Source organism: Pipistrellus kuhlii, unplaced genomic scaffold, assembly GCF_014108245.1.
Source record: "Pipistrellus kuhlii isolate mPipKuh1 unplaced genomic scaffold, mPipKuh1.p scaffold_m20_p_17, whole genome shotgun sequence".
Taxonomy (NCBI): Eukaryota; Metazoa; Chordata; class Mammalia; order Chiroptera; family Vespertilionidae; genus Pipistrellus; species Pipistrellus kuhlii.
The window spans coordinates 2,221,706-2,248,608 of record NW_023425482.1 but is presented as its reverse complement, the minus strand read 5'-3'; the positions used below and the strand labels follow the sequence as shown (position 1 = coordinate 2,248,608).

Sequence of the window (26,903 nt, the reverse complement as noted above, 5' to 3'; positions counted from 1 at the left end):
ATCCAGTGCGAGTCATATGAATACAAGATGAGTGTGGTTGAAGGCCTTTCAACATTTATTGGATTCACGGGGCTTCCCTCCAATGTGAACCTTCATGTGTTGATGCAAATTATACTTGGAGCAAAAGGTTTTCCCACATTCTTTGCACTTAAAAGGTTTCTCACCAGTATGAATCCAACTATGCTGGACAAAACCAGAGTGGAAGAAAAAAGATTTGCCACATTTAGCGCATTCATAGGGCTTCTCTCCTGTGTGAATTCGCTGGTGCTCTGTGAGGTGCGACTTCCGGCAAAAAGCTTTCCCACATTCACTGCACTCATAGGGTTTCACTCCAGTATGAATCTGCATGTGTTGACCCAAATTAAACCTGTAGCAAAATGCTTTCCCACAGTCTTTACATACAAAGGGTTTTTCTCCAGTGTGAGTTTTCTGATGCTTAATTAAATTAGACTGATGGATGAAGGCCTTTCCACATTTGCTGCACTCATAGGGCTTCTCTTCAGTGTGATTCTTCATGTGATGCCTGAGAGCAGAATTGTTGTGAAATGTTTTCCCACACTCTTTGCACTCAAAAGGCTGTTCTCCAGTGTGAATCTGCTGGTGCTGCATGAGGTCTGATGTACAGCTGAAGGTTTTCCCACACTGTATGCACTCATAGGGCTTTGCTTTTGCATGAACATAGTCACATGCAAGATCCCAATTCTTGGTGTTCCTGCACTCACTATATTCATAATGGTTCTTCCCAGTTTGATTCCTGGGGTCTTTAACTAGTCTGTGTGTTTCACTTTTATGGAGAACACCTACTAGAGAGACTTGCTCCTGTAAAACCTTTGAGGGTAGACTATTATCTGACCCCAAATCATTGCATTTAGGGTTCATCTTCCCAGGGCCAGTCTCCTTGTGGGGATCTGTCACTGGCCGTAAGACTCCTTCCTGCATTTCTGACAGCCCTTCCAGAGTTTTGTTTTTTCCAGTCCTGGAGTCCCTTGAAGCTCTCCGTCTCATCCATACCCGAAGCGAGGATCCCTCAGACAAGAGCAGTGGAGAAGAGGTAGTCTCTGATTTTCCTCTGGCCCCTGAAAAGGAAGGATTACACAAGACTGCCCTATTAGTGCTGCCAACATAACGAAACAAAATGACTACTTTTATTAGAGAGAAAATGGTGAAAACAATGTCTCTGTGTCTGTTATGTTTTCACATATTTGAACTCCAGGTGTACATTTGTTCCTTTTGGTTCCTTGGGCTCTTTACATTTAAAAAGGGAAACTCAAGAGGGGGTGCTTGGACACAGAACAGAAGATCTGGTGGGAGAATCCTCCTTACATTCCAGCGTCAAGGAGCGTGGACAGTAGAAGAATGACATCACATCATGCTGGCTCTAAGAGAGAGCGCCTCATTGTGGTGCTAGGACAGCACAAGCACATGCACCGATTCCATTCCAGACAGGAGAGGGAAAGAGCGCACAGGGTTTCCCGGGAGGCGTGTCGTTGTTTCCTAATAGAGAGGTAGAAGCTACCTGACTGAGGGAGTGGAAGGGGGTGCCGTAAAGGAGACAGAATGTACCAAGTCGGTTCTGAGTGAGACATGGGAACCTCAGCACAGGAGAGGATGTTGGCAGTATGGAGGTAGAGACAGACAGAAGCAGAGGGCAGGCAGATGCCCAGGACTCTGACTCGGGTGCCATGAGCACAGTCACTGCTATTCCCTGACAAGGTTTATCAGGCAGAAGTGAGCACAATCTGAGGGGACAGGCTGAGTCAGCTGTGCCAGAGGAACAGCCAAGTTAAAAGACACAAAACAGCTAGAAGAGGTCAATGGGGGAAGAAGGGGGACATATGTAATACTTTCAAAAATAAAGATTAAAAAAAAAAAAAAGACATAATCTGGCTAGCGAAAATTATAAACATTTAATTGGAGGCATTATGAAAATGTTAACAATGTAATTGTTCATTTTTCCTCAATGGATCTATTAATTCAATAAACCCTAGGTAAATTCACAACAGTGTTTTTCAGAGAACTCAAAAAGATAATTCTAGATCTTATGTGGAAGAGTAAAGGGACACAATTATAGGGCCAAATGGTTTACTACTAAATTCTACAAAACATTTAAGGAAGAAATAATAACACATATCTAATACCAATTCCATATAAGCTTTTCCAGAAAACAAGAGGATGAAATACTCCCCATCTCATTTTATGAGGTCATCAGTATCTTAATACTAAAACCAAAACCAGATATTATTAAAACTATAGCCTAACATCTCTCAGGATCATAGACACAAAAATATAGAATGATATATTAACAAACTGAATTCCAAATGTAAAAAGAATGGAAAGTCCATGTAGGAATAAAAGGCTGGCTCATCATTTAAAAATAAATTCATGTAACTGACCCTATTAAAGACTCAGGGGCCTGGCTGGTGTGTGTCAGCTGGTTTGAGCATCCAGGCGAACACCAGAAGGTAGCTGTTTGATTCCTGGTCAGGTTACAAACTCTGGTGGGGGAGTTTGATCCTGGGTTGGGAGTGTGGGGAGGCACCCGATAGATGTTTCTACCTCATGTTTCTCTCTCCTTCTTTCTTTCACTTCCTCCCTCTCCCTTTTCTCTGAAACAAACAAACAAACAAACAAACAAACAAGTTTGGGTTCTGGATTCTTGAATTTATATGCTGAAAATTACAAAATGCTGGTGAAAAAAATCAGAGCATATCTAAATAAATGGGAAGATATTCTATGGTCATGGGTTGAGTACGGAGTATATAGCTCAGTTATTGAGTGTCGACTTGTGAACCAGGAAATCATAGTTCAATTCCTGATCAGGGCACATGCCCAGGTGGTGGGCTCAATCCCCAGTAGCAGGCGTGCAATAGAAAGCCAATCAATGATTTTTTTCTCATCATTGATATTTCTATATATCTCTACTTCTCCCTTCTTCTCTGAAATCAATTAAAAAAATATATATATATTTAAAAAGATGTCAACTCTTCCTAAATCTTTAGATTAAACACAACCCAAATAAAAATTCCATCAAGTTCCTTTTGAAGGTATTGAAAAGGTAATTAAAAAATCTATGTGAGCTGGGACCGGTTTGGCTCAATGGATAGAGCGTAGGCTTGGGGACTGAAGGGACCCGGGTTCGATTCCGGTCAAGGGCATGTATCTTGGTTGCGGGCGCATCCCCGGTAGGGGGTGCGCAAGAGGCAGCTGATCGATGACTCTCTCTCATCGACGTTTCTAACTCTCTCTCTCCCTTCCTCTCTGTACAAAATCAATAAAATATATTAAAAAAAAAATCTATGTGAAAAGGCAAAGTATGTGAAAAGTGACAAAATAATTCAGAAAAAGAACAAAATCAGAGGATATACCTTATCCAATTTAAAACCAACTATGAAGTTATAGTAATCAAAATTGTGGTGTTGGCAAAAGTAAACACATACACACAAATAAGTGAAATAGAACAAGGAGCCTAGAAATATTATCCAAAAACATAGTAAACTCCTTTTTGAAAGATGCATAGTCAATGCAATAGGGAAAGATAGTCTTTTCAACAATTGGCTCTGGATGTTCACATAGGGTAAAAAATATACCTTGACACACATCACATCTTATAGAAAAAATAACACAAATGGATCATAGACTTAAATACAAAAATATAAAACTTCTAAAGAAACACAAAAGAGAAAATCTGTGAGATCTAGTGTTTGGCAATAAATATTTTGATATAGAAAGAAAAGTACAATTGTTGAAAGGAAAAATTCAGCTTTAATAGTAAATTGAGCTTTACCAAAATTAAAAACGTTTGCTCTATGAAAGATATTGTTAAAAGAATGAAAATACATCCTGGCTAATTTGGCTCAGTCGGCCTGCGGACTGAAGGATCCCAGATTCAATTCTGGCTGCGGGCTCGATCTCCAGTAGGGGGCGGGCAAGCGGTAGCTGATCGATTATTCTCTCTCATTATTGATGTTTCTCTCTCTCTCTTGCATCCTCTCTGAAATCAATAAAAATATATTTAAAAGATAAATAAAAGGAGGAAACCAAGATGGGCAGCATAGGGTAGATACCCGAATGCAGCCTACCACAACAAATTTGAATTTAGAACAGGAAAATAAAGGATGCATTGCCCTGAAGCACCGGACAGCTAGCTGAGAGGAGGCTCTGCCATCAGGAAAGGAGAGAGAAGGTGCGCTGACCCTCAGAAACTGTGAGGTACGGAGAACTGTACACGTGAAAAGGTGCTGGCTTACTCCCGGTGCTCAGAGAGGGCGGGCCTAGCTGAGTTCGCTGCTGGCTTATTCCTGGTGCTCAGAGAGGGCAGACAGCTAATGCGCGGCTGGCTTTCTTGTTTGAGAGGAAAACAGAATCACCCTATTGCTCTGATAGACGGCCCCAGTCAGGGAGAGGCCAGACTGTCAGGCAGTGGGCAGAGATCTCTCGGAGGTGTGTGAAGCCAGTGGCCATTACTGTGGGACTTGGGGAGGAGCCGACAGGAAAACAAAGCTTGTCTGCACCACCCTAAAACTCTGACCCATCCAAGCTGAGCACAGAAGCTCTCCCAGAGGCTGGCTTTTTCTAAGGAGGAACTGGCCGGAATCCAAAGATTGTCTGCGCCTTTACCAAAGAGGTGACCGCGCCTGCAACCAATCTTGCGAGATTCACTGCGAATAGGACTTTTCTAAGGCGAGACTGACAGGGAACCAAAGATTGCGCCATCTGAGACTCCGCCGCATCCAAGCGGAGTAGAGAAGCCCCCTAGCTGAGACACTGCTGATCCTCATAGCCAACTGGCTTGGAGATCAACACTTCCCAGTGATACCAACAATAAGCAAGGCTTAACAAGACTGCACACACAGCCCACAAAGGGCTACACCAAGACTGTCCACCGCAGGTAACTGGGAAGGCTGTACTACTGGGCTCTACCAGAACACCTAGTACACAAAACTATTCCATCAAATTAAGGAAACAATTAAAATGCAGATAAGAGGCAGGACACAAAGGAAGGAAATGGAGGAAAAGAAAAGAATGGACACTGAGTTCAAAACTACAGTTATAAGGCTTTTCAAGAATATCCTAAAAAAGGCTGATAAAATAAATAAGACCTTTGAGGATATGAAAAGGGATCAGCTAGAAATAAAAAGGGATCAACTATAAATAAAGAAAACATTGTCTGAAATAAAAAATATCACAGAGTCCTAAAAACAGGCGGAAAGATCGCAAGAATCAAAACAAAGATTTAGAACACAAAGAGCCAGAGGACACTCCTCTGCAGAAGAAGATAAGAAAATCCAGAAAGTTGAAGATAGTGTAAGAAGCCTCTGGGACAATTTCAAGTGAACCAACATCAGAATTATGGGGATCCCAGGAGAGAGAGAGAGCAAGATACCGAAAGAATAGTGGAAGAAATAGTGACAGAAAACATCCCCCACCTGGTGAAAGAAACAGACTTACAAGTCCAGGAAGTGCACAGAACTCCAAACAAAAGGAATCCAAAGAGGACCACAACAAGACACATCATAATTAAAATCCCAAGAGCAGCCGAAACCGGTTTGGCTCAGAGCGTCGGGCTGCAGACTGAAAGGTCCCAGGTTCGATTCCGGTCAAGGGCATGTACCTTGGTTGTGGGCACATCCCCAGTAGGGGGTGTGCAAGAGGCAGCTGATCGATGATTCTCTCTCATTGATGTTTCTCTCTATCCCTCTCTCTTCCTTTCTGTAAAAAATCAATAAAATATATTTTTTTTAAAAAAGATTTCCTATTAAAAAAAAAAATACCAAGAGCAAAAGACAAAGAGAGAATATTAAAAGCAGCAAGAGCAAAGCAGGTAGTTACCTATAAAGGAGCACCCATACGATTGTCAGATGATTTCTCAACAGAAACCATGCAGGCCAGACGGGAATGGCAAGAAATATTCAAGGTGATGAATAGCAAGAACCTACAGCCAAAAATACTCTACTACCCAGCAAAGCTATCACTCAGAATTGAAGGCCAGATAAAGAGCTTCACAAATAAAAAAAGTTAAAGGAGTTCATCACCGACAAACCAGAATTATATGAATTGCTGAAGGGAGTTCTTTAGGAAGAGGAAGAAGATAAAGATAAAAATTATGATCAACAAATACGTAACTATCAACAAGTGAAACTAAAAGCCAAGGGAATTAAAAAATCTGATGAACAATATTAACTGGTGAATATAATAGAATCAGAGGTATTGTCAGAGGAGTGGACTGACAATTCTCAGGGAAAAGGGGATTGGGGGATTGCAGGAAGAGACTGAACAAAAACTGTGCACCAATGGATGGAGGACAATGGAAGATGGGGAAAGGAAAGAGGGTGGGGTGGGAACCTGGTGTAGGGGAGCAAATGAGGGGGGTGGGGGGAAAGAGGAACACATTTGTAATAATCTGAACAATAAATATTTATTTTAAAAAAATAAATAAATAAAAGAATGTAAATATAAGCCACAGATGAAAATAAAATATTTGCAAATCACATTAATAAAGAACACATATCTAGAATAGAGAATACTTAGAGCTCAAATATAAGAAAATAATAACAATAAAATGAGCAGAAGATTTGAACAATTTATAAAAGAAAATATACAAAAATTCACAAAAGAAAATATATGGATAAAAAGTGAGCATATGTCATTGTCAATCACTTGTCATTAGAGAAAAAAATTAGAACCACAATGAGTTATCTCTATATATGTTAGAAATGGCTAACATTAAAAAACAAAAACAAAAACCCAACACACAAAAAGCCAAAAACCCTGGCAATACCAAATGCTGGTAAAGTTACTCTACTTTGTAATTTGTTTTCCAGGGAAACTACTTCATATGTATAATAGAGTTGAAAAAATAAGTCAATAAATGGTAGATAATGGAAGCCAGGTTTTCATGGTCATAGAAAGAAGTTGCAAATATGCAAAGAAGGAAGGTTAGAATTAATCATGTCGAAGAACGAGGTTATAAAGAACAGAGTTCAACTATGCAACCACAAGAATGAATTTCACAGACATAATACAATATATAGTAGAATTCCATTTATATTAATTCTAGAGCAGTCAAAATGAATTTATGGTGACAATCTAAATATGGTTACCTTTCCAGGACTGAGCATCAGAGCCTCCTGGCTTGCTGGAAGCACTGTGCGTGTTTGACATAGGAGGTGGCTGTTCAGGCTCATATCTATGTAAAAATTCATCAGATTGAACTCTAAGATCTATACTAATAAAAGAGCAACATGCTAATTGACCATACCTTCATGACATTCACCAGCCATTTTGGTGTGAATATGCAAATTAACCTAACAAAATTGCAGGTTAATTTGCATACACAGGTGTTGAGAAGTCAAGGGCGGGGCGGACGCTTGCATTGTCACCATGGTGATGACACAGGGTTCTGCACCACCCCAGCTGCTCCAGGCCTCTGGGCAGCATGGGAAGGCAGAAAGGCAGCTCCGGCCAGAGCGAAGGCAGTGCCGGCAGCCAGGGGAAGGAAGGCCCCTTCCTGCACGAATCTTGGTGCATGGGGCCTCTAAGTATATGCATATTGCTGTATGCAGGTAAAAAACGAGAAGAAATAAGAGTACAGTGGGGCTAAGGAAGTCTAGTGCAGGCAACTTTTCCAAGAATAAGACAACTTCTCCAAGAGTTTGGTTGTACAAATGTATTAGTCACCATTTAAAAACTGCCATGGAGCCAGGGCTGTTTTGTGTTTTATTTTCCCCAAGTAAGCACCCTGAGCACAGATTTTTGTTTTGTTATATTGAATAGAGGTAGATAAAAATAGAAAAGAGCCGCCGAAACCGGATTGGTTCAGCGGTAGAGCGTCGGTCTGCAGACTGAAAGGTCCCAGGTTTGATTCTGGTCAATGGCATGTACATTGGTTGCGGGCACATCCCCGGTGGAGGGTGTGCAAGAGGCAGCTGGTCAATGTTTCTCTCTCATCGACGTTTCTAGCTCTCTCTCTCTCTCCCTTCCTCTCTGTAAAAAATCAATAAAATATATTTAAAAAAATAAAAAATAAAAATAGAAAAGAGCCTGGTGGCTTGGCTCAGGGGTTGAGCATGAGCCTATGAACCAAGAAGTCAGGGTTCGATTCCCGGTCTGGGCACGTGCCTGGGTTGCAGGCACAATCCCCAGTGTGGGGCATGAAGGAGGCAGCCGACCAATGATTCTCTCTCATCACTAATATTTCTATCTCTCTCCCCCTCTGCCTTCCTTGCTAAAGTTTAAAGAAAGAAAGAAAGAAAGAAAGAAAGAGGAAATAAGTAAAGAAGTAAGGCTCCAGGGAAGGCAGGAGATGTGAGTTAGTCTCAGGCCCAGCAGGGGGCGAGATCTCTTCCATAGAGAAAGGGAGCTACAGGTATGAGACAGGCAGAGACAGATCTGTCAGTGGAGGAGCAAGAGCGGGACATGAAGTGGGTTGTATGCTGAGACATCAGTGGCTCAGGGAGTGGTCAGTTTGGACTAATGGTTGAGTGGGTGGAGGAGCTGGTGCAGCAGACAGAGCTGACCAGAAACAGAGAGCAGGTGTGGGCCGCCCAGTTAGCAGTGTGCTGGCATCACATTGGCAGTAGGTGATGAGGGCTCAGACTAGGATGTAGGTGGTGGAGCTCATGGAGGCAGTGGATTCACTTGATGTGAAAAAACAAAATAAGCAAGATGAGGATGGCTGGGTGCTGGGCTAGACGGAGGCAGTGTCATGGGTTTGGCCAAGGTTGTTTCTCCTTCTTGACTGTCTGAGTGACAGGACCATCCAGTGAAACTAGAGGATGGAGGAGTGGGCAAGATCGTGATTTCCTTCTAGGCATGAAGAATTTGATGGGATATGTGGAATATAATTGAAAATTAAGTGTTTGGAAGGGACTCAGCCAGACTGAAGAGGGGCTGGTGAGAGACTCTCGCTGAGCAAGACAGGCTCTGCAGTGGTGCCAATCAACACCCTCGATGACTCCAACTGCCTTCAGCAGCCAAGATGTAGGACAGACAGATTCAAATGTCACCTTAGTTTTTACAGTAAAAGAGGGGCAGGAAGCCAGTGGAGCCAGGATTGCTTTTGCCTGACAAACAGGAGGATGGAAGAATGGTGCAGAAGGGTGGGAACAGATTACAGGCAGAGAGAGTAAGATAGGCTCCTTTCTTCCGAATCCAGAAGGGCATGAGAGACATTATGCATTGTGGTTGATATCATCACATGAAAGATCCTAACAGCTGTCTTTTTTAAAAAAAATATATTTTATTGAATTTTTACAGAGAGGAAGGGAGAGAGCTAGAGAGCTAGAAACGTTGATGAGAGAGAAACATCGACCAGCTGCCTCCTGCACACCCCCCACCGGGGATGTGCCCCCCAACCAATGTACATGCCCTTGACCGGAATCGAACCTGGGACTTTCAGTCCGCAGACCGACGCTCTACTACTGAGCCAAACAGGTTTCGGCTAGCTGACTTCTTTTGAGCTCCTAACTATAGCTTAGGCATGGTGCTAAGCATTTTCATGCATTACATGCAAACAGCCCAATGAGTTAGAAATTATTTCTACTTTTTTCAAGAGTAGGCGGAATATACCAAACCCATTTGCCTTCTCCTTGGGCACATGGCTAAATCCTCCCTCCCTGCTGCATCCAGAGAGGGATGGCCAGCTGCTGAGCTCTCAAACAGAATGTGAGGTGAAGCGATGCATATGTGCAGCTGGACTCTACCTTCCTCTCGGGTGCCCTCTGCAGTAGAATGAGGCCAGGGTAACCACATATGGATGACAAAGGGCACATGGGTCTCTCAATAACTGTGTGAATGAACTCCCAGGTTGACCCACTTGGACCCTGTTATGACTGAGAAAAATATTTTTTATGTATTGAGCCACTGACATTTTGTAGGTTATCTATTACTGCAGTGAGCATTAACTGAGCCTAACTTAGCTAAACGAGGCCAAGCAATTGGAGCCAGAGCCTCACTCTTACCTAACAGAACAGGTTCTTCATCTGGCGGCAGTAAAAAAATGTGTTGAAGAGGGAGGACAGAAGGACACCCAGACACCCAGGCACCCAAGGAGGCCGCAACAAGGAGCGCCCCACGGAGTCCCAGAGGCGCTGGTTTCCAGTGAGGCTGCCACAACACCCACTGTCTAAACCTCGGCCACCCACCTGCACAGGCTCTTTGGGAGAGGCCTCTCTTCACAATCCATAGCTCCTGCCTGTGCTCCGATAGGTGGATAAGCTCTGACCTGGGAACTGGATGTCCTATTTGTGGAGGAAGAAGATCACATATTTTAGCAAAGACAAAAATAAATGCCTGGGCCTTCAGGATAGAGAAGACCTTGGAGGGAGGCTGCTCTTGTCCAAGTTGATCTGCAACAGGGAACCATCGCCAAGAATACCATCACTGGGTCCTAAACACTGAATCAGGTAGTGCTGGCTGTCTATGCTGATCCACCTCCCTTGACCTCCATCCTAGAGAATCCCCCAAATCGTCCTGATGCAGTCACAGAACCCATGTGCACCAGTGCTCACAGAACAGTGTGACCACTGCTCCTGACTGCTTTTCTTTACGCCGGCCCATTTTAATTTTATCTTAACACATGCCGGCAAAAAGGGAATCGTGTCAATTTGAGAAATTGAAAAACTAGTGTCATTTGCCACAAATAGAAAGTTACTACAAGAAAATCAAAATAGCACTATTTAAAAAATATATATTTTTATTGATTTTAGAGGGAGAGGGAGAGATAGAAACATCAATGATGAGAGAGAATCGTTGATTGGCTGCCTCCTGCACACCCCCTACTGTGGATTCTGCCTTGACCAGAATCAAACCTGGGACACCCTTTAGTCCACAGGCCAACACTCTATCCACTTAGCCAAACCAGTTAGGGCCAAAATAGCACTATTAAGTCTCGGTGAACTCAGGGCTGTGAGTCTGAGGCTGTCTCCTCTGTTGAAGAGAGAAATTACCAATAGTCAAGGGGAATTTAGAAAGATTCAGCTTGGCCCTGGCCAGGTAGCTCAGGTGGTTAGAGCATTGTCTCCCTACTCCAAGGCTGTGGGTTCACTCCCTGGTCAGGGCACATACAAGAATCAACCAATGAATGCATAAGAAAGTGGAACAACAAACTGATGCCTCTCTCTCTTCTTCTCTTTCTAAAATAAAAAACAAATAAAAAAAGACTCAGCAAAAAATACTTTCTTCCTTAATCAGAGACTGGGAACATTTGGCCCATATAAGGCCCACAAAATCATTTGCTCTGGCACTGCCAAGGCATTAGGAGTGATTTAATTAAATGTTTGACCAAATATAGCATGCTAGTTTTTAAAATAATTTTTTTAATTGTCTAAAGTATTATATGTTTCCTTTTTCTCCCACCGACCCCTCCCCAGCCACTCTCACCCCTCAGAGCAGGCTTATTTATTTATTTAAAAAATATATTTTCTTGATTTTTTACAGAGAGGAAGAGAGAGGGATAGACAGTTAGAAACATCAATGAGAGAGAAACATCAATCAGCTGCCTTTTGCACACCCCCTACTGGGGATGTGCCTGCAACCAATGTACATGCCCTTAACCCGAATCGAACCTGGGACCTTTCAGTCCATAGGCTGCCACTCTATCCACTGAGCCAAACCAGTTTCAGCAGGCTAATTTTTAAAGGTGATAATTGTGTATGGCCCTTGAATGATGTTATAAACATCATAAAAATGATCCTTGGCAAAAAAAAAAGGTTCCCCACCCCTGCCCTAAACCATCAGCAAGCAGGAAAGAAAAAAAAGGGAATGGCTTTCTCTGATTGCTCTTCAATGCCATTTGTTGTGTTTGTATTCCCTAAAATTATCTCATTCCAAGAGAGGAATGGCCCAGCTTCAGGACACAAGAGACAAACAGGTAGGCATCATGGGTCAAAGAAGCCTTTTCAGCATTTTTTAATACTCACCCGAGGATATTTTTCTTTTGGTTTTTTGAGAGGTTGGAAGGGAGGGAGGAAGTGGGGGGAGAGAGAGAAACATCAACGTGAGAGAGACACATCGATTGGTTGTCTCCTGCACATGTAGGAGCGTGTCTTCATGTGTCTCCCGCACAGGGCCCTGATGTAGGCCACAGATTGAGCCTGCAACTGAGGTATGTGCCCTTGATCGGGACCCTTCAGCACCCAGCCATCCTGCAGTGTTCCCGATCAAGGGCTCTAATCACTGAGCAACTGGCCAGGGCCAAGAAGCCTTTAAAATGAATTGTTGTTTAGAACCATGACCAGTAGGACTCACACCTCCGGGTGTGCTGTCTGGTTCACTCATTTCTGAACAACATCCCATTCCTCATGGGTCCTGCTGACTGGGCTGTGAACCAATGGAGCTTGGCTCCTCAGCTTCCATCTCATGGGAATCCAGAGAAGGGACCGTCTAGGCCAGCCTGTGTTGAAGTCCAGGTTGAGAGGTAAAGGGAAGTGTGGGCTCGGGACATCTGTGCAGAGACAGCCAGGTGGGAAGGAAGAGAGAGAACTAAAAAAGTATATCCAGAGAGAAGTAGAGACAAGGAATTGGGGGCTTCTTAGAGCAAGGACAGGAGTGGCCATTTCTAGCTACCAACTCCCTGTGGCAGAAAAAGCCAATCTGCCGAGACCCACAAAGAGACATGAAGAACGGAAGTCTCCGGGGCAAGGTCTAATCAGGATTCCTTCCATTTCCTGGCTGTAGCCTCTCATGATGCTGGACTGTACATCTTGCCCTTGGATATTAAAGAAACCCATATTTCCTCCTACAAACCCTTCTCCTTTGGTATCGGAGCCATTCTGAAGAGAACTACATTTCTTGCCCAAAATTTCCTGTAGAAGATATGGGGAGACAGACAGGAGAACATGAAACCAACACACACTGGGCTGCGGGCAGGAGAGAGGGAGTCTTCAGGACAAAAGGTGAATGAAGGAGCTGCAGGTCCCCTCAGAAAGGCCTTACCCAGAGAGACCAGGAGCCTACAGATTTCCAGCATCACCTCCCTGTACAGGGTCCTCTGGGCAAGGTCCAGCTGCTCCCACTCGTCGGGGGTAAAGGTCACTGCCACATCCTTGAAGGTAATTGATGTCTGAAAAGTCAAACAGAGGTAGCTTCGTTGGCCCAGGGCCAGTCAGATAAGATTAGAGCCTCGTGCCCAGTCGTTTGTAAAGAACCACAGGGCCCTGTGTGGTATGTGAGCACATGGGCCCCTTCCCAAGCTCCAATCCCCTCCCACCTTGTGGGAATATAATGAAGGCCATCTGTAAGGGTGCTGTGGGACCTGGGAGCCTGGAGCTCCTCAAGCAATGGCCAAAAGGAACCTGTGCCGAGTGTGAGCCTGGATTGTAAGCAGCTGGGTTTTAATCACACAGCTTGTACACGAGCCCGTCCACCCTGCATGCACAATTTGTGACTCTGTTTTGTGTACTCTATGCAACCCTGTCCTATCAAAGCCTGTGTTGTGAAGACTTCACCGACAGGCCGCCCCCAATATGCACGAAGTCCTCTTAAACTCATGTCTTTCCCAGCCAGTCCTCTGAGTAATTTCCTTGGAACTGGCAAGCAGAATTCAGACCTCAGCTCTTTGCATAACAAGTCCCAAGACCAGTATCATCGAGCGCTTCCTGGGAACCTAATTCTGTTCCAGGTTCCAAGGACTCAGACACTGCTGTTGGACCAACTGGGACTGTGTTTGAGACAAAAGCTTTCTATGCTGGAACCATTCACAAAGACACAAGACAGTAGCAAGGCCAAATGGCCCCAGAGGCATAGACAGCAAGCACTTTGAGAATGAAGAGGAAGAGGGAGGACATGACAATGATCAGAGCACCAGTCATGACAAAAGCAGAGGCAGTCGAGCCTCGCTGGTCCTTACCGCATACCTGCGCCATGGTGAGCTTCCCAGGCCATACTCTAGCAATTACACATTCCCGCTCTGGAGCTAGATTCCGCTCTTGAATATAGTCTCCTGGGAATGATTCTTGCCTGATCTGTAACCTGGGGGAAGTAAACTTATTTCCCTGAGCCTCAATTTCTGCATCAACACAGTAACAGTGCTCACCTCACTAGGTGGTTGTAAGAATTAAAGAAAAATGTTCATGTCAGTGCTCTATGTGTTTTTCCTTACTCCACCCATAGCTATGATATAAACACCATTATCCTCTCCACAGCAGTCAACGAGGCTCGGGCAGTTCTAGCAAGTCACTGGAGTCACATGTCCCAGGAACACAGGCAGGATTTGAACCTCTGTAAAACACACACAATCTCTGAGAGGCACATCTCAGAGATATCCCCTGCCTATGTACATATACTTCCATTTGGCTGGGAGGTCCGCCATCCTGCAGTGTTCCCAATCCACATGCCAAAGGGACACCTGCAAAGTTTTCATTAGTTGTAATCTCTAGGCTGCCCAGTGCACTGTGGGTAGAAAGGTGACTAAGAATACACATTCCAGTCCTAACCGGTTTGGCTCAGTGGACAGACTGAGCTGCCTTGGCCTTTGGACTGAAGGGTCCCAGGTTCAATTCCGGGCAAGGGCATGTACCGTGGTTCCAGGCACATCCCCAGTAGGGGGTGTGCAGGAGGCAGCTGATCAATGTTTCTCTCTCATTGATGTTTCTAACTCTCTATCACTCTTCCTTTCTCTCTGTAAAAATTAATAAAATATATTAAAAGAAAAAAGAGGGATCTCTTTGGGACAGCATGGAGGGACCTGGAAATATTATGCTAATTGAAATAAGCCAATCTGAGAAAGACAAATATTATATGACCTCACTTATTTGTGGAATCTAATGAACAGAATGAATCAATAACAAAATAAGATCCAAAGCATGGAGGCATGGAACCTCCCTGTGGGGTTGGGGAGATGAGAAGAGATAAACCAAAGAACTTATATGCTTATAGGCATAGCCCATGGACCTGGGCAATAGAGTAGTGAAGCCATGGGTAGGGGATGGGAGGATGGGAGTAAAGGGAGAGAAAAGGGGATATATCTATAATACTATCAACAATAAAAAGTTGATATATATATTTTTATTGATTTCAGAAAGGGAGAGAGAGAGATAGAAACATCAAAGAGAGAAAATCATTAATCAGCTGCCTTTGCACGCTCCCTACTGGGGATCAAGCCTGCAACACCGGGCATGTGACCCGGACCCTTCAATCTGCAGGCTGACCGACAGATGCTCTATCCACTGAGCCAAACTGGCTAAGGCTAAAAAGTATATATGTATTTTTAAAAGGGAATATGACTAACTTACTCTAACAGTGTAATTTATATTTTGGAAAAATAGGGTAAATAAAACAAATTTTCTTAGAAAAAAGAGGAGTTTAAGATTACCTGAAGGTGGGAGAATTGTTAAGGTACAGAATTGTTAAGAAGATTAACTAGCCGAAACCGGTTTGGCTCAATGGATAGAGCGTTGGCTTGGGGACTGAAAGGTCCCGGGTTCGATTCCGGTCAAGGGCATGTACCTTGGTTGCGGGCATATCCCCAGTAGGGGTTGTGCAAGAGGCAGCTGATGGATGACTCTCTCTCATCGATGTTTCTAACTCTCTTTCTCTTTCCTTTCCTCTCTGTACAAAATCAATAAAATATATTTTAAAAAAAAATCACCTCCTCAGAGGAATGAATGAACTGGTTTCAAGAGAAATTGAGCTAAGACCACCTTTGTTTAAAAAAAAAAAAAAAATGAAGATTAACTATCCCTTGAGGGTGGTTATCCCTCCAAGAGGTCTGGAAAAGAGAATTATTTCTGGCATTTCAAAGGTGTGTTAAACTAGATGCACAAGAACAATAGACAGGACTTATTTAAGGCAAAGATAAACTTTTTTATTAAAGAAAGTATATGCCTGGGGTTATGACTACCTAATTAGGAAATTATGATCAGATCACCCTTGAGGTCGCTTTTAGATAGATATATTACAATGCCCCTTTTTCATCCACACTGAAATGTAATGGATTTGCTTTTCAAATGTGAATGTCTTAAAAGGTAGACTGATTTACTACTGTGAACCAGTCAAGTCAACCGCACTGACAAGATGGCAACTGCAAAAGGTGAGTTTGGGGGCCTCCCTAACAGTGATCTTCCTTGCAGTGGCAGAGGAGCAGCAGTTCCAAACGCGTTTTCTCCACCCACCTTTCCCCCCAGGCTACCCACCTCCTACTCCACTCATCAGTTTGGTGTGAGGCCAGAGCCCAGAAGGCCCAGGGGCAGACCCTTCTTGAAGTGAGACCCTAAGATTAACACCTTCCCGGACGCACCTCTCTGGCAAATGGGTACAGAATGATGCTCCCTGGGCAGTGCTGGGGGACAGATACACATAACAGAAGTTCACTTTCCACTTGCCGAAACCAAGAGGGGACAATGGTAAACATTCCCATCTTATACCTGAGATAAGATAGGCCCAGGGTAAGGAGTGACTCGGGCAGGTCACACCCTGGAATGGGTGCCAGCCAGAATCCACACGGAGGTCTCAGCATTCAACGGCCTACGTCCCACCCAGCGGGAAGGTCCACGTGGGTCGCGCCTACCGTGGGGATTCTGAGAAGCTACACTTCTTTCCATGTGGCAACCAGTGATTGCCAGAAACAGAATCTCTCCATGTAAACCCTATCCTGGAGTCCACACCATGGGCTGTGCGTGACCCCATGCCAGAATACCCGGACCCAACGGCAGCGAGGGGAAGGCGAGGACTCCCGCACTTATACACGTCAGGGCGCTGGCAGTGCAGGAGTGGGAGGGATGGGGCCACCTCCCCTCACCTGCGCCAGGTCCATGAGAGCCAGGGAAGTCCGTGCGCGGAGCACAGCCCGGACAGGGGACGGCAGAGAAGGTCCCGCAGCTCGCCGACCCCTCCTCCGGGTTCTACCAGCGCCGGAATGGCTGTCCTCTGCTTCTGCAGCTTCTCTGCGAGGTCCCGAAGAGCCTGGAGAGCCAGAGAGCACAGAACCCCAGGTTTGAAGAACTGACTCGCCGGTACCGCCGGAAGTCCCACCCAACCATGCCGCAGCCCCTTTCTAGGTCCCGCAGAGGGGGGATTCTCACCTCGCGCAGACTTCTGGGTAATGTAGTTTCTCTCTGGCAGGCAGCCTGGCCGGGGAGCTCTTTCCAATCTCATGCATCACCAACCTACTGGGAAAAGGTGGCTTTTAGGAAGGGGATGAGGCTTTCATCATCTTAATGGGGAAGCACCAGATTGATCTGCCACTCATCACAGAAGACTCGACACATGACTTCATATGCCACTATTGGGAAGAAAGAAACTTGCCCCTATCCTTAAGGTTTTTTTTCTTTCTTTCTTTCTGAACTAATAATAAAATCTATAAAAGATAGATTAGACTGTCAAATTACAGCTGGTACGGTAGGGTGATATGGGGGAGATAAGAGATCAACCGAAGGACTTGTATGTATGCATATAAGCATATCCAATGGATGCAAAACTCTGGGAGGGGCATGTATGGAAGGAGGGGGGCAATGGTAAGATATGTACACATATAATACCTTAATAAAAAATGAAAAAAAAAAGATAGATTAACAAGAGAAAATAACCAAATTTAATACATACGTACTGTGAACAAAAAATGGTGTATGTAGCCAAAACCAGTTTGGCTCAGTGGATAGAGCGTCATCCTGTGGACTGAGGGGTCCCGGGTTCGATTCCGGTCAAGGGCATGTACCTTGGTTGTGGGCACATCCCCAGTAGGGGGTGTGCAAGAGGCAGCTGATCAATGATTTTCTCTCATCGATGTTTCTAACTCTCTAGCCCTCTCTCTTCCTCTCTGTAAAAAAATCAATAAAATATATATATTTAAAAATGGTGTATGTAGTAAATCTGATAAGCTCAGTGACTACAGTAACCTCACACGGTGATCTGATCATAAATTCCTAACTGGGCAGGTCGTAGTGGGTAGTCACACCCCAGATCTATAACTTCCTTAGGTTTGCCTTTGCCTTAAGCAAGCCTGTTCATTGTTCGTGTGTATCTAGGCTAACACACCTTTGAAATGCCAGAGTAATTCTCTTTTCCAGCACTCTTGAAGGGGTAACTACTGTTAACGAAAAAAACCCATTGAAACCTGTAAAGCATTTTAGTGAGTTTATTTGAGCCAAACTGTCGACATATGCCGGGAAGCAGAACCTCAATGGATTGAGATAATGCTCCAAAGAATGGCGGGGTTACATTTATATTTATATACTGAAATTAAAGGAGGGACATAAGTGGGTTACATGAAATTCATTGGTGATGGAGTAAGGAGGCGGGAGAAAGCAAAGCGGAGGGAAATCCCTGGGATTGGATAAAAAGTAAAATGATGGACGACTACTTAGGTGAGTGCAGGAACAATTAACATGCATCAGTCCTGGTGCCCACCACAATTGGTTGTGCCCCAGGGGCTCCAGAAAAAGAGAAGTTACAAGTTACCCAGACCTCTCATAGATATATTAGGTCTAGTAATAATTAATGTCGTTTTCTAATACCTTTTTTTAAAATCAAATTTATTTAAACAATACAACAAAATTTAATCAACAATATAGTTGCTGTTTTTTTCTACTACTTGTGCCCAACTCTCAGGAAGCATTTTAATCCCTCTGTTGTAAAATTCTTGTGATTTTGATGCAAAAAATTCGGTCAATGCATTTTTGAGGCATTCTTCATTATTAAATTTTTTTCCAAGAAGAAAGTTTTGCAAAGAACGAAACAAATGGTAATCGGAAGGGGCAATATCAGGAGAATATGCAGGTTGAGGGAGAACTTCCCATTCCAACTGGCGCAGTTTTTCAGCAGTGATTCTTGCAGTATGCGGTCGTGCGTTATCGTGGTGAAGAATTACGCCCTTCCGATTAATCAGCGAGGGTTCTTTTTCTCTTAAAGCTTGGGCTAACCTTTCCAATTGGGCACTATACACTGCACTTGTAATGGTTTGGTTAGATGGTAAAAGTTCATAATGAAGAATTCCTTTAAAATTCCACCAAACACACAACATCACTTTTTTCGCATGCAAGTCAGGTTTTGGCGTGGGCTATGGAGCCTCATTTTTGTCCAACCATTGGGGCCGCCTTTTCAAATTAACATACAGCACCCATTGTTCATCTCCAGTAACAATTTGCTCTAAAAACGGCAAACGGTTTTGACGAGAGAGGAGCGAACTGCAAATTGTGACTCTTTGATTACGGTTGTTGTCGGTCAACTCATGAGGAACCCATTTTCCAAACTTTTGGACTTTGCCAAGTGCACGCAATTGATTGGAAATTGTTTTTTGTGAACAATTTAAAGTTGTCGCAAGCTCTTGTTGGGTAATTTGAGGATTTTGCACCAAAAGAGCTTGAAGAGCTTCTTGATCAAAATTGGACACACGGCCTCGACCACTCTTGTCATCTAACGAAAAATTTCCCTCGCAAAATTTCTCAAACCAACGCTGGCATTTTCTGGCGCTAACTGCATCTTGACCAAGAGCACTACAGATGTTTTTTGCAGCCTCACTTGCTTTTCTTCCTAATTGGAACTCGTAAAGCATGCAGTGCCGAATATGCTCTTCATCCGCCATCTTCTTAGCCCTAGTTTTGCAACAAAAACCAAACCAAACACAAACTTTTTCAAGCAAAACTTGTTAATTGCACTTCACACGTTCTGTAGATACCACATGTTTGAAGGTTATGTCAATACAAGCCAACGCCAAGCAAGATTTTAAAAGAATGTTTAAAAACGACATTAATTATTACTAGATATTATCTTAGAGGCAGGAAGGCAGATGGGCTCAGTAAAGAAGATCTAAGTAGCCGAAACCTGTTTGGCTCAGTGGCTAGAGCGTCGGCCTGTGGACTGAACGGCCCCGGGTTCGATTCCGGTCAAGGGCATTTACCTTGGTTGTGGGCACATCCCCAGTAGGGGGTGTGCAAGAGGCAGCTGATGGATGTTTCTTTCTCATCGATGTTTCTAACTCTCTATCCCTCTCTCTTCCTCTCTGAAAAATCAATAAAATATATTTAAAAAAAAAGATCTAAGTTGATCTTTGTCAGGTGAGATATCGGCCTAGAACATGACTACCCACTATAACCTGTTTGTAGTTAGACTGTTTAGTAGCAGGCGAAACTCGAGGGCACCTCACTCTCAGAGGTGCTTACAGCGAATACTGGAGGACCCTGAGAAACACTGAGACTCAGGAGCCGCAAAGGGCATGGCTGACGTGGCTGATGGAAGCCAAGGCTATAGGCTGTACCATGAAACTCTGCCCCATTCAGGCAGAACACAGAGACTTTTAAGGCTACCAACTCAGGGAAGCTGCAAAAATGCTGAGACAAGAAAACAGATCACAAACGAAAGAAATGGAGGATAAAAAGCGACTGGATATAGAGTTCAAAACCACACTTATAAGGTTCAAGAATCTCCTAGAAAAGGCCGATAAAATAAACGAGACCTATGAGGATATGAAAAGGGATCAACTAGAAATAATAAGGGATCAACAAGAAATAATAAGGAATCAACTAGAAATAAAGAATACATTGTCTGAAATAAAAAAATATTATACAGAGGGAGGATCCAAGATGGCTGCTTGGGTAGACACCTAAACGCAGCAACACACAACAATTTCAATGGAATACAACTAAAATGTAGAGTGGACATCGCCCAGAGCTACAGGTAGTCGACTGACTGAAAATTCTACAAGAAGGAAAGAGAAAACCAGAAGGAAAATCAGAGGAGCTGAAAAAAAGCCTAAGGTACGGAGACATGCTACGCGCCCGCACGCACGCGTGCGGAGAGGTCGCAGCCTGAGAGGAGGAGAGGGCTGGGTGCTGCCTGGCGTTCCCTAGCAGGAAGGAAATAAAACCCCCAGCCTGAGCTAAACCCCCGAACCAGCAGCACTGACCCCCAGTTATGAGCCAGACCCTGGGGACCCAGGCTCCGGCGGGGGAGACAGGGCTGTGAGGTGGAATCCCAAGCAAGCAGCGAAAAGCAGGGCCCCCAGAGTTGCGTGCACACTGCGCGCAGAGGACTGAATGTTGACTCTGATGCTGGATTACCCTAGCCGGAAGAAACAAAGCCTCCGGCGGCGCTGAGCCTCAGTCCGGACTGCTCTGAACCCCAGTCCTGGACCAGACCCTGGGGACCCAGGCTCAGGCAGGGGGAGACAGGGCTGTGAGGCGGAATCCCAGGGGAGTGGCAAAAAGCGGAGCCCCCAGACTCGCGCGCACTGCGCGCAGAGGACAGTCTGTTGACTCTGATCCTGGACTCCCCTAGTGGGAAGGAGAAAAAAAAAAAAAAAGCTCCAGACTGGAGGAATGCGACAGGGAGCAGGAGCCCCTGCCGGACACCAGCCAGGACACCAGCCAGCCGGGTGCCGGCAGGGAGCCGGGAGATGGGGCCCCCAGGGCGGGGGGGGGGGTGCCCCTGAGCCATTGACCTCTGAGCACGGGCAACGGAGCCAAGGCCGGGGGCTGCTTCCTGGGTGGCGCCGACCCCGGCAACAGGATGGAGCAGCGCGGGAGCCCGCGGAGAACAAAGGGGTGCCACAGGCCTGAGCTCCCAGGACAAGGAGGAAGAAACCAAAGTTCTCAATGTGAAGAAATCAAGTGAGAGCAAAAGATAGTAAAATTACTTAAGAAAGAATACAAAGAAGATCTTGAAAAATCAAAGACTAAGTCAGAACTCAACTCACCAGCCAACATTGCAACATAAATGCGTTAAAAAAAAAAAAGAACAGAATGTTGGAACAGCGGCGGCCAGGCCTAGAGTGCCCAGGCACAAAGCAATGGCAACCGGGCCCAGAGCAGCAACGGCCAGGCCCCAGAGCAGCAGCAGCCAGAACCAGAGCAACAACAGCCAGACCTGGAGCAGCCAGACCTGAGGCGGAGGCAGCCAAGCCCAGGGTGGCCAGTCCAGGAATACCCAGACCCGGAGTGGCCGGACCCGGAGAAGCCGGGCCCAGAGCAGCCGGGTTGGGAGCAGCCAGGTCCAGAAGAGCAGTAGCCAAGCCCGAAGCATCCATGCTGGGAGCGGCCAGACTCGGAGCGGCCGGGCCCGGGGCAGCCGGGCCCAGAGCAGCCAGGTCTGGTGCGGCCAGGCCCGGAGCAGCAGCTGCCAGGCTGGGAGCGACCAGGCCCGGAGCAGCCGGGTCTGGTGTGGCCAGGCCCGGAGCAGCAGCTGCCAGGCTGGGAGCGGCCAGGCCCAGAGCAGCCGGGTCTGGTGCGGCCAGGCCCGGAGCAGCAGCTGCCAGGCTGGGAGTGGCCAGGCCCGGAGCAGCGGCTGCCAGGCTGGGAGCAGCCATGCCCGGAGCAGCCGGGTCTGGTGCGGCCCGGCCCGGAGCAGCGGCTGCCAGGCTGGGAGCGGCCATGCCCAGAGCAGCCGGGTCTGGTGCGACCAGGCCCGGCCCGGAGCAGCGGCTGCCAGGCTGGGAGTGGCCAGGCCTGGAGCATCGGCTGCCAGGCTGGGAGCGGCCAGGCCCGGAGCAGCCGGGTCTGGTGCGGCCAGGCCCGGAGCAGCGGCTGCCAGGCTGGGAGCGGCCAGGCCCGGAGCAGCTGGGCCCAGAGCAGCCGGGTCAGGTGCGGCCAGGCCCGGAGCAGCAGCAGCCAGGTCCAGAGCAACTACGTCGGGAGCGGCGGTGACCAGACCCGGAGCAGCTGGTTGTGGAATGAACCAGAGCAACAGAGGCCAGGCCCGAAGCAGCCAGGCCTGGAACAGCTTGCGTCTCGCCTCCCCCTGCCCCACGGCAGCCTCTCAGACATGGCTGGAAACTTTTGTGGGAACTTGAGGGTCTGCTGAATCAAGTGATGAAGGCTTAGATCTGGATGTTTGAGTTAGTATAAGGCTGGGGTGTTGATCTGTGAGTGCCTTGGGTGGGGCCTGGATGAGGCTGGTTGACCTATTTGGAAATGTCTTTTGTGTGAAATGTATCATTGGGCATGTGGTGGTATTATTGATATGAGAAAATGCTAAGTAACAGACTTACTATCTGAAAAGGTATTTACTATCTGGGAAAGGGAGGGAGGAAGAGACTGAACATAAACTGTGCACCTATAAATGAGGACAATGGGGGATGGGGAGGGGGCGGAGGGTGGGGTGGGAACCTGGTGGAGGGGGGAAGAAATGAGGAACCTTTGTAACAATATGAACAATAAAAATTGATTTAAAAAAAAAAAAAAAAAAAAAAAAAAAAAAAGAAAAAAAAAAAAAAAAAAAAAAAGAAAAAAAAAATAACAAAAAATATTATACAGAGTCCTAAAAACAGATTGGAAAATCGCAAGAATCAAGTTAAAGATTTGGAACATAAAGAGCCAGAAGACACTCCTCCGCAGAAGCAAGAAGGTAAGAGAATCCAGGAAGATGAAGATAATGTAAGAAACCTCTGGGACAACTTCAAGCGAACCAACATCAGAATTATGGGGGTCCTAGAAGATGAGAGAGAGCAAGATATCGAAAACATACTGAAAGAAATAGTGACAGAAAACTTCCCCCACCTGGTGAAAGAATTAGACTTACAAGTCTAGGAAGCACACAGAACTCCAAACAAAAGGAATCCAAAGAGGACCACACCAAGACAAATCATAATTAAAATTCCAAGAGCAAAAGACAAAGAGAGAATATTAAAAGCATCAAGAGCAAAGCAGGTAGTTACCTATAAAGGAGCACCTATATTTTTGTCAGCTGATTTCTCAACAGAAACCATGCAGGCCAGACGGGAATGGCAAGAAATATTCAAGGTGATGAATAGCAAGAACCTACAGCCAAAAATAATCTACCCAGCAAAGCTATCACTCAGAATCAAAGGCCAGATAAAGAGCTTCACCAATATAAAAAAAAAAAAAAGCTAAAGGAGTTCATCACCACCAAACCAGAATTATATGAATTGCTGAAGGGGGTTCTTTTGGAAGAGAAAGTAAATAAAGATAAAAACTATGAACAACAAATATGTAACTATCAACAAGTGAATCTAAAAACCAAAAAAATTAAAAAAAAATCTGATGAACAATATGAACTGTTGAAAATAATAGAATTAGAGTTATGGAAGGGGAGTGATCTGACAATTCTTGGGGAAAAGGGGAGAGGGGGATGTGAGAAGAGACTGAACATAAACTGTGCACCTATGGATGAGGACAACGGGGGGTCGGGAAAGGGCAGAGGGTGGGGTGGGAACCTGGTGGAGGGGAGCAATGGATTGGGGGGGAGAGGAACATCTGTAATAATATGAACAATAGATTTATAAATAAAAAAAATGAAAAAGAAAAAAAGAAAGTAAGAATACTTATTGACTAAAAGTTTCCAAATTCTGAAGGAATCAAGTTGGGGGAATAAGTATTTCAATGCTGCTTTCAAAGGTATCATTTACCAAATTGCTCTAAGTCATATAATACATAGTCTAAGAGAAAACAAAAAAACATTTCCTCACATCTGGAAATAAACAAACAGCAACAACAAAAATATAACCAAAGAACTTACATGCATATATGCATTGACCATAGACACAGACAATAGTGTGGTAAAGGCCTGGGTGGGGCAGGAGCTGGGTAGAGGGGGACACTGAGGGGAAGGAAAAGGGGACATCTCTAATACTTTTAAACAATTAAGACAAATTATTTTTTAAGGGGGAAAAGAATCAGCAATATTTTAAACAAAAATTCATAAAATTATAATCATCCCTCAATTCGCTCAGTAGCATATAATTCAAATGACTGCTTGTATCCAGTTTTTCCATTCCTTTTCTTACCTTTGTCTGATAACAGGGTGATGGGGACAATGATTCCAACAAATTATAAAACAACTAGAGGCCCAGTTCATGAAATTTGTGCACTGGTGTTTTTTTTTTTTGTTGTTTTTTTTTTTTTGTTGTTTTTTTTTGTGTGTGTGTGTGTGTGTGTGTGTGTGTGTGTGTCCCTCAGCCCAGCCTGCACCCTCTCCAACCTGGGAACCTCTTGGGGGATGTCCGACTGCCATGAAAATAAGAATACTTTTGACATCACATGGGGGCAGCCATCTTGTGATGATATGAGTGTGGCTATCTTGTGACCGCATGGGGGCGGCCATCTTATGTGAGTGTATGATCGTCAATTTGCATAACACCTCTTTATTATATAGGAGGATACTTAGCTATTTAACTAAAGTAACAAAACATTGAAGGAGATTGTGAGTCCAGGTGCTCCAGGCTTACTACTCCCAGCACAAACCAAGCAGAAGGAGCAATCCCACTACACAGGAAGGAAAATGTTAAGATGGACAACTCTTCACAGTTGAAGAGTTGTAATTATTTTCCTGTACATGTTTACTACTTGTAATCTGCTAGCATATGCAAATAAGCAATGGCAAACATATTAATGGGGGAAATGAACCGATTTACACAAAAAAAGACTTCAAAGATGAATACAGAAGGTTACATAATTGTTAGCAAAGCTGAGTTTTTACATTCAACTTATATATATATATATATATATATATATAAGTTGACTGCCTCCTGCATATATATATTTACACACACACTAGAGGCTCATTGCAAGAAAATTCCTGCAATAGGGCTTCCTGCTGTGGTCGCTGCCTGGCCCGCCTGCTTTCCTCCCTTCTCCCCGCCCTGCTTGCTTGCTTTTCCGAAGTTTTGCTCCCTTCTGCAGTGCTTGGCTTCTTTCTACGCTGTCTTCAGTCTTCTCTTCTGGTCTAGATATGCAAATTAACTGTCATCTTGGTTGGGTTAATTTGCATACTCACCCTGATTGGCTGGTGGGCATGCTTGTGGGCATAGCAAAGGTACAGTCAATTTACATGTCTCTCTCTCTCTCTCTCTGTCTCTCTCTCTCTTAAAATATATTTTATTGATTTTTTTTACAGAGAGGAAGGAAGAGGGATAGAGAACTAGAAACATTGATGAGAGAGAAACATTAACCGTGTGCCCACAACCAAGGTACAAGTTCTTGATCGGAATCGAACCTGGGACCTTTCAGTCTGCAGGTCGAAACAAACCGGTTTCAGCTGCATGTTTCTCTTTTATTAGATAGAATATATTGATTGATTGATTGATTGATTGATTGATTTTAGAGAGGAAGGGAGATGGAGAGAGAGATAGAAACATCAATGATGGGAGAGAATAATCGATTGACTGCCTCCTGCATGCCCCCTATTAGGGATCAAGCCCACAATTCAGGCATGTGCCCTGACCAGGAATCGAACTGTGGCCTGGTTCATAGGTCAACGCTCAAGCACCAGCTTTCTTAAGTAATCAAGGACTTGATTAAGACACCACCACCATCACCATCACCTCAACAACAAAACACCTAGAAAATTATGATAAATGCAGAATCTTTCCTTTCTAGGCACAGAACATTTTTATAATATCTTATCAGTAACAGACTATTAGTCCAAGAAAATTTTGTTCTTTTAACAAATAAAAGAATGTTTTTTAGTACACTATTGATATTAAAGCTTAATTTTAAAAACGTATACATTCACGCAATCTTATACAATTTGATCAAACATAAATTTTCCTTTCTTAATTCATTTTACATAAACTTTATACAATATTCTGTGGTCCTCCGAGTTTGCCTCTTGCCCTCTTGCCATTCAGAATCAGAACAAAATTATTTCATTTCACACTTGCATATCTCATAACTTTTTAAAAAGCCAAAACATAACTTACTTCTCTTGTATACACAGTTGCTTTTTCTATTAATTTTTGTAGCTTTAGTTATATATAACAGAATTTTTAACCTTTTAAAACCATACTTTCTAGTGAAAATTAAGAAGCAAAATTGTGCACTGTCACACTAGTATTCATGCTCAAAGTCACTAATCATCCCAGAGAGGCAAATCAAAACAACAATGAGGTACCATCTCACACCTGTCAGAATGGCTATCATCAACAAACTGACAAAGGACAAGTGCTAGCGAGGATGCAGAGAAAAAGAATCCTTTTGCACTGCTGGTGGGAATGAGGACAGGTGCAGCCACTGTGGAAA

At 44.5% G+C, this 26,903-nt stretch overlaps 1 protein-coding gene across 2 annotated transcripts; it reads right to left on the bottom strand.

Moving 5' to 3' along the window:
* Positions 1 to 17,275, bottom strand: ZNF599 (zinc finger protein 599). 2 transcript variants are annotated; one of them, XM_036441186.2, is made up of 4 exons: positions 16,736 to 17,271; positions 12,934 to 13,060; positions 10,143 to 10,238; positions 1 to 1,076 (listed from the first exon to the last, which is right to left on the bottom strand). In XM_036441186.2, the coding sequence occupies exons 1-4, from the start codon at positions 16,748 to 16,750 to the stop codon at positions 49 to 51; spliced, it is 1,266 nt and encodes a 421-aa protein (XP_036297079.1). In that variant the 5' UTR covers positions 16,751 to 17,271; the 3' UTR covers positions 1 to 48. The 2 variants fall into 2 exon arrangements, with proteins under 2 accessions (XP_036297079.1, XP_036297081.1); XM_036441188.2 differs by lacking the exon at positions 10,143 to 10,238 and having other exon boundaries at positions 16,736 to 17,275.
* Positions 17,276 to 26,903: the final 9,628 nt, after the last annotated feature.

Bases quoted from the DNA above. Each gene is read 5' to 3' on its own strand.
- ZNF599 (XM_036441186.2), bottom strand. The intron at 10,239-12,933 runs GTAAGGCCTTTC...CTCCACAAATAG, and splicing joins TAGGCTCCTGGTCTCTCTGG to GACATCCAGTTCCCAGGTCA. The intron at 1,077-10,142 runs GTGGGTGGCCGA...CTTCCTTTTCAG, and splicing joins CTCCCAAAGAGCCTGTGCAG to GGGCCAGAGGAAAATCAGAG.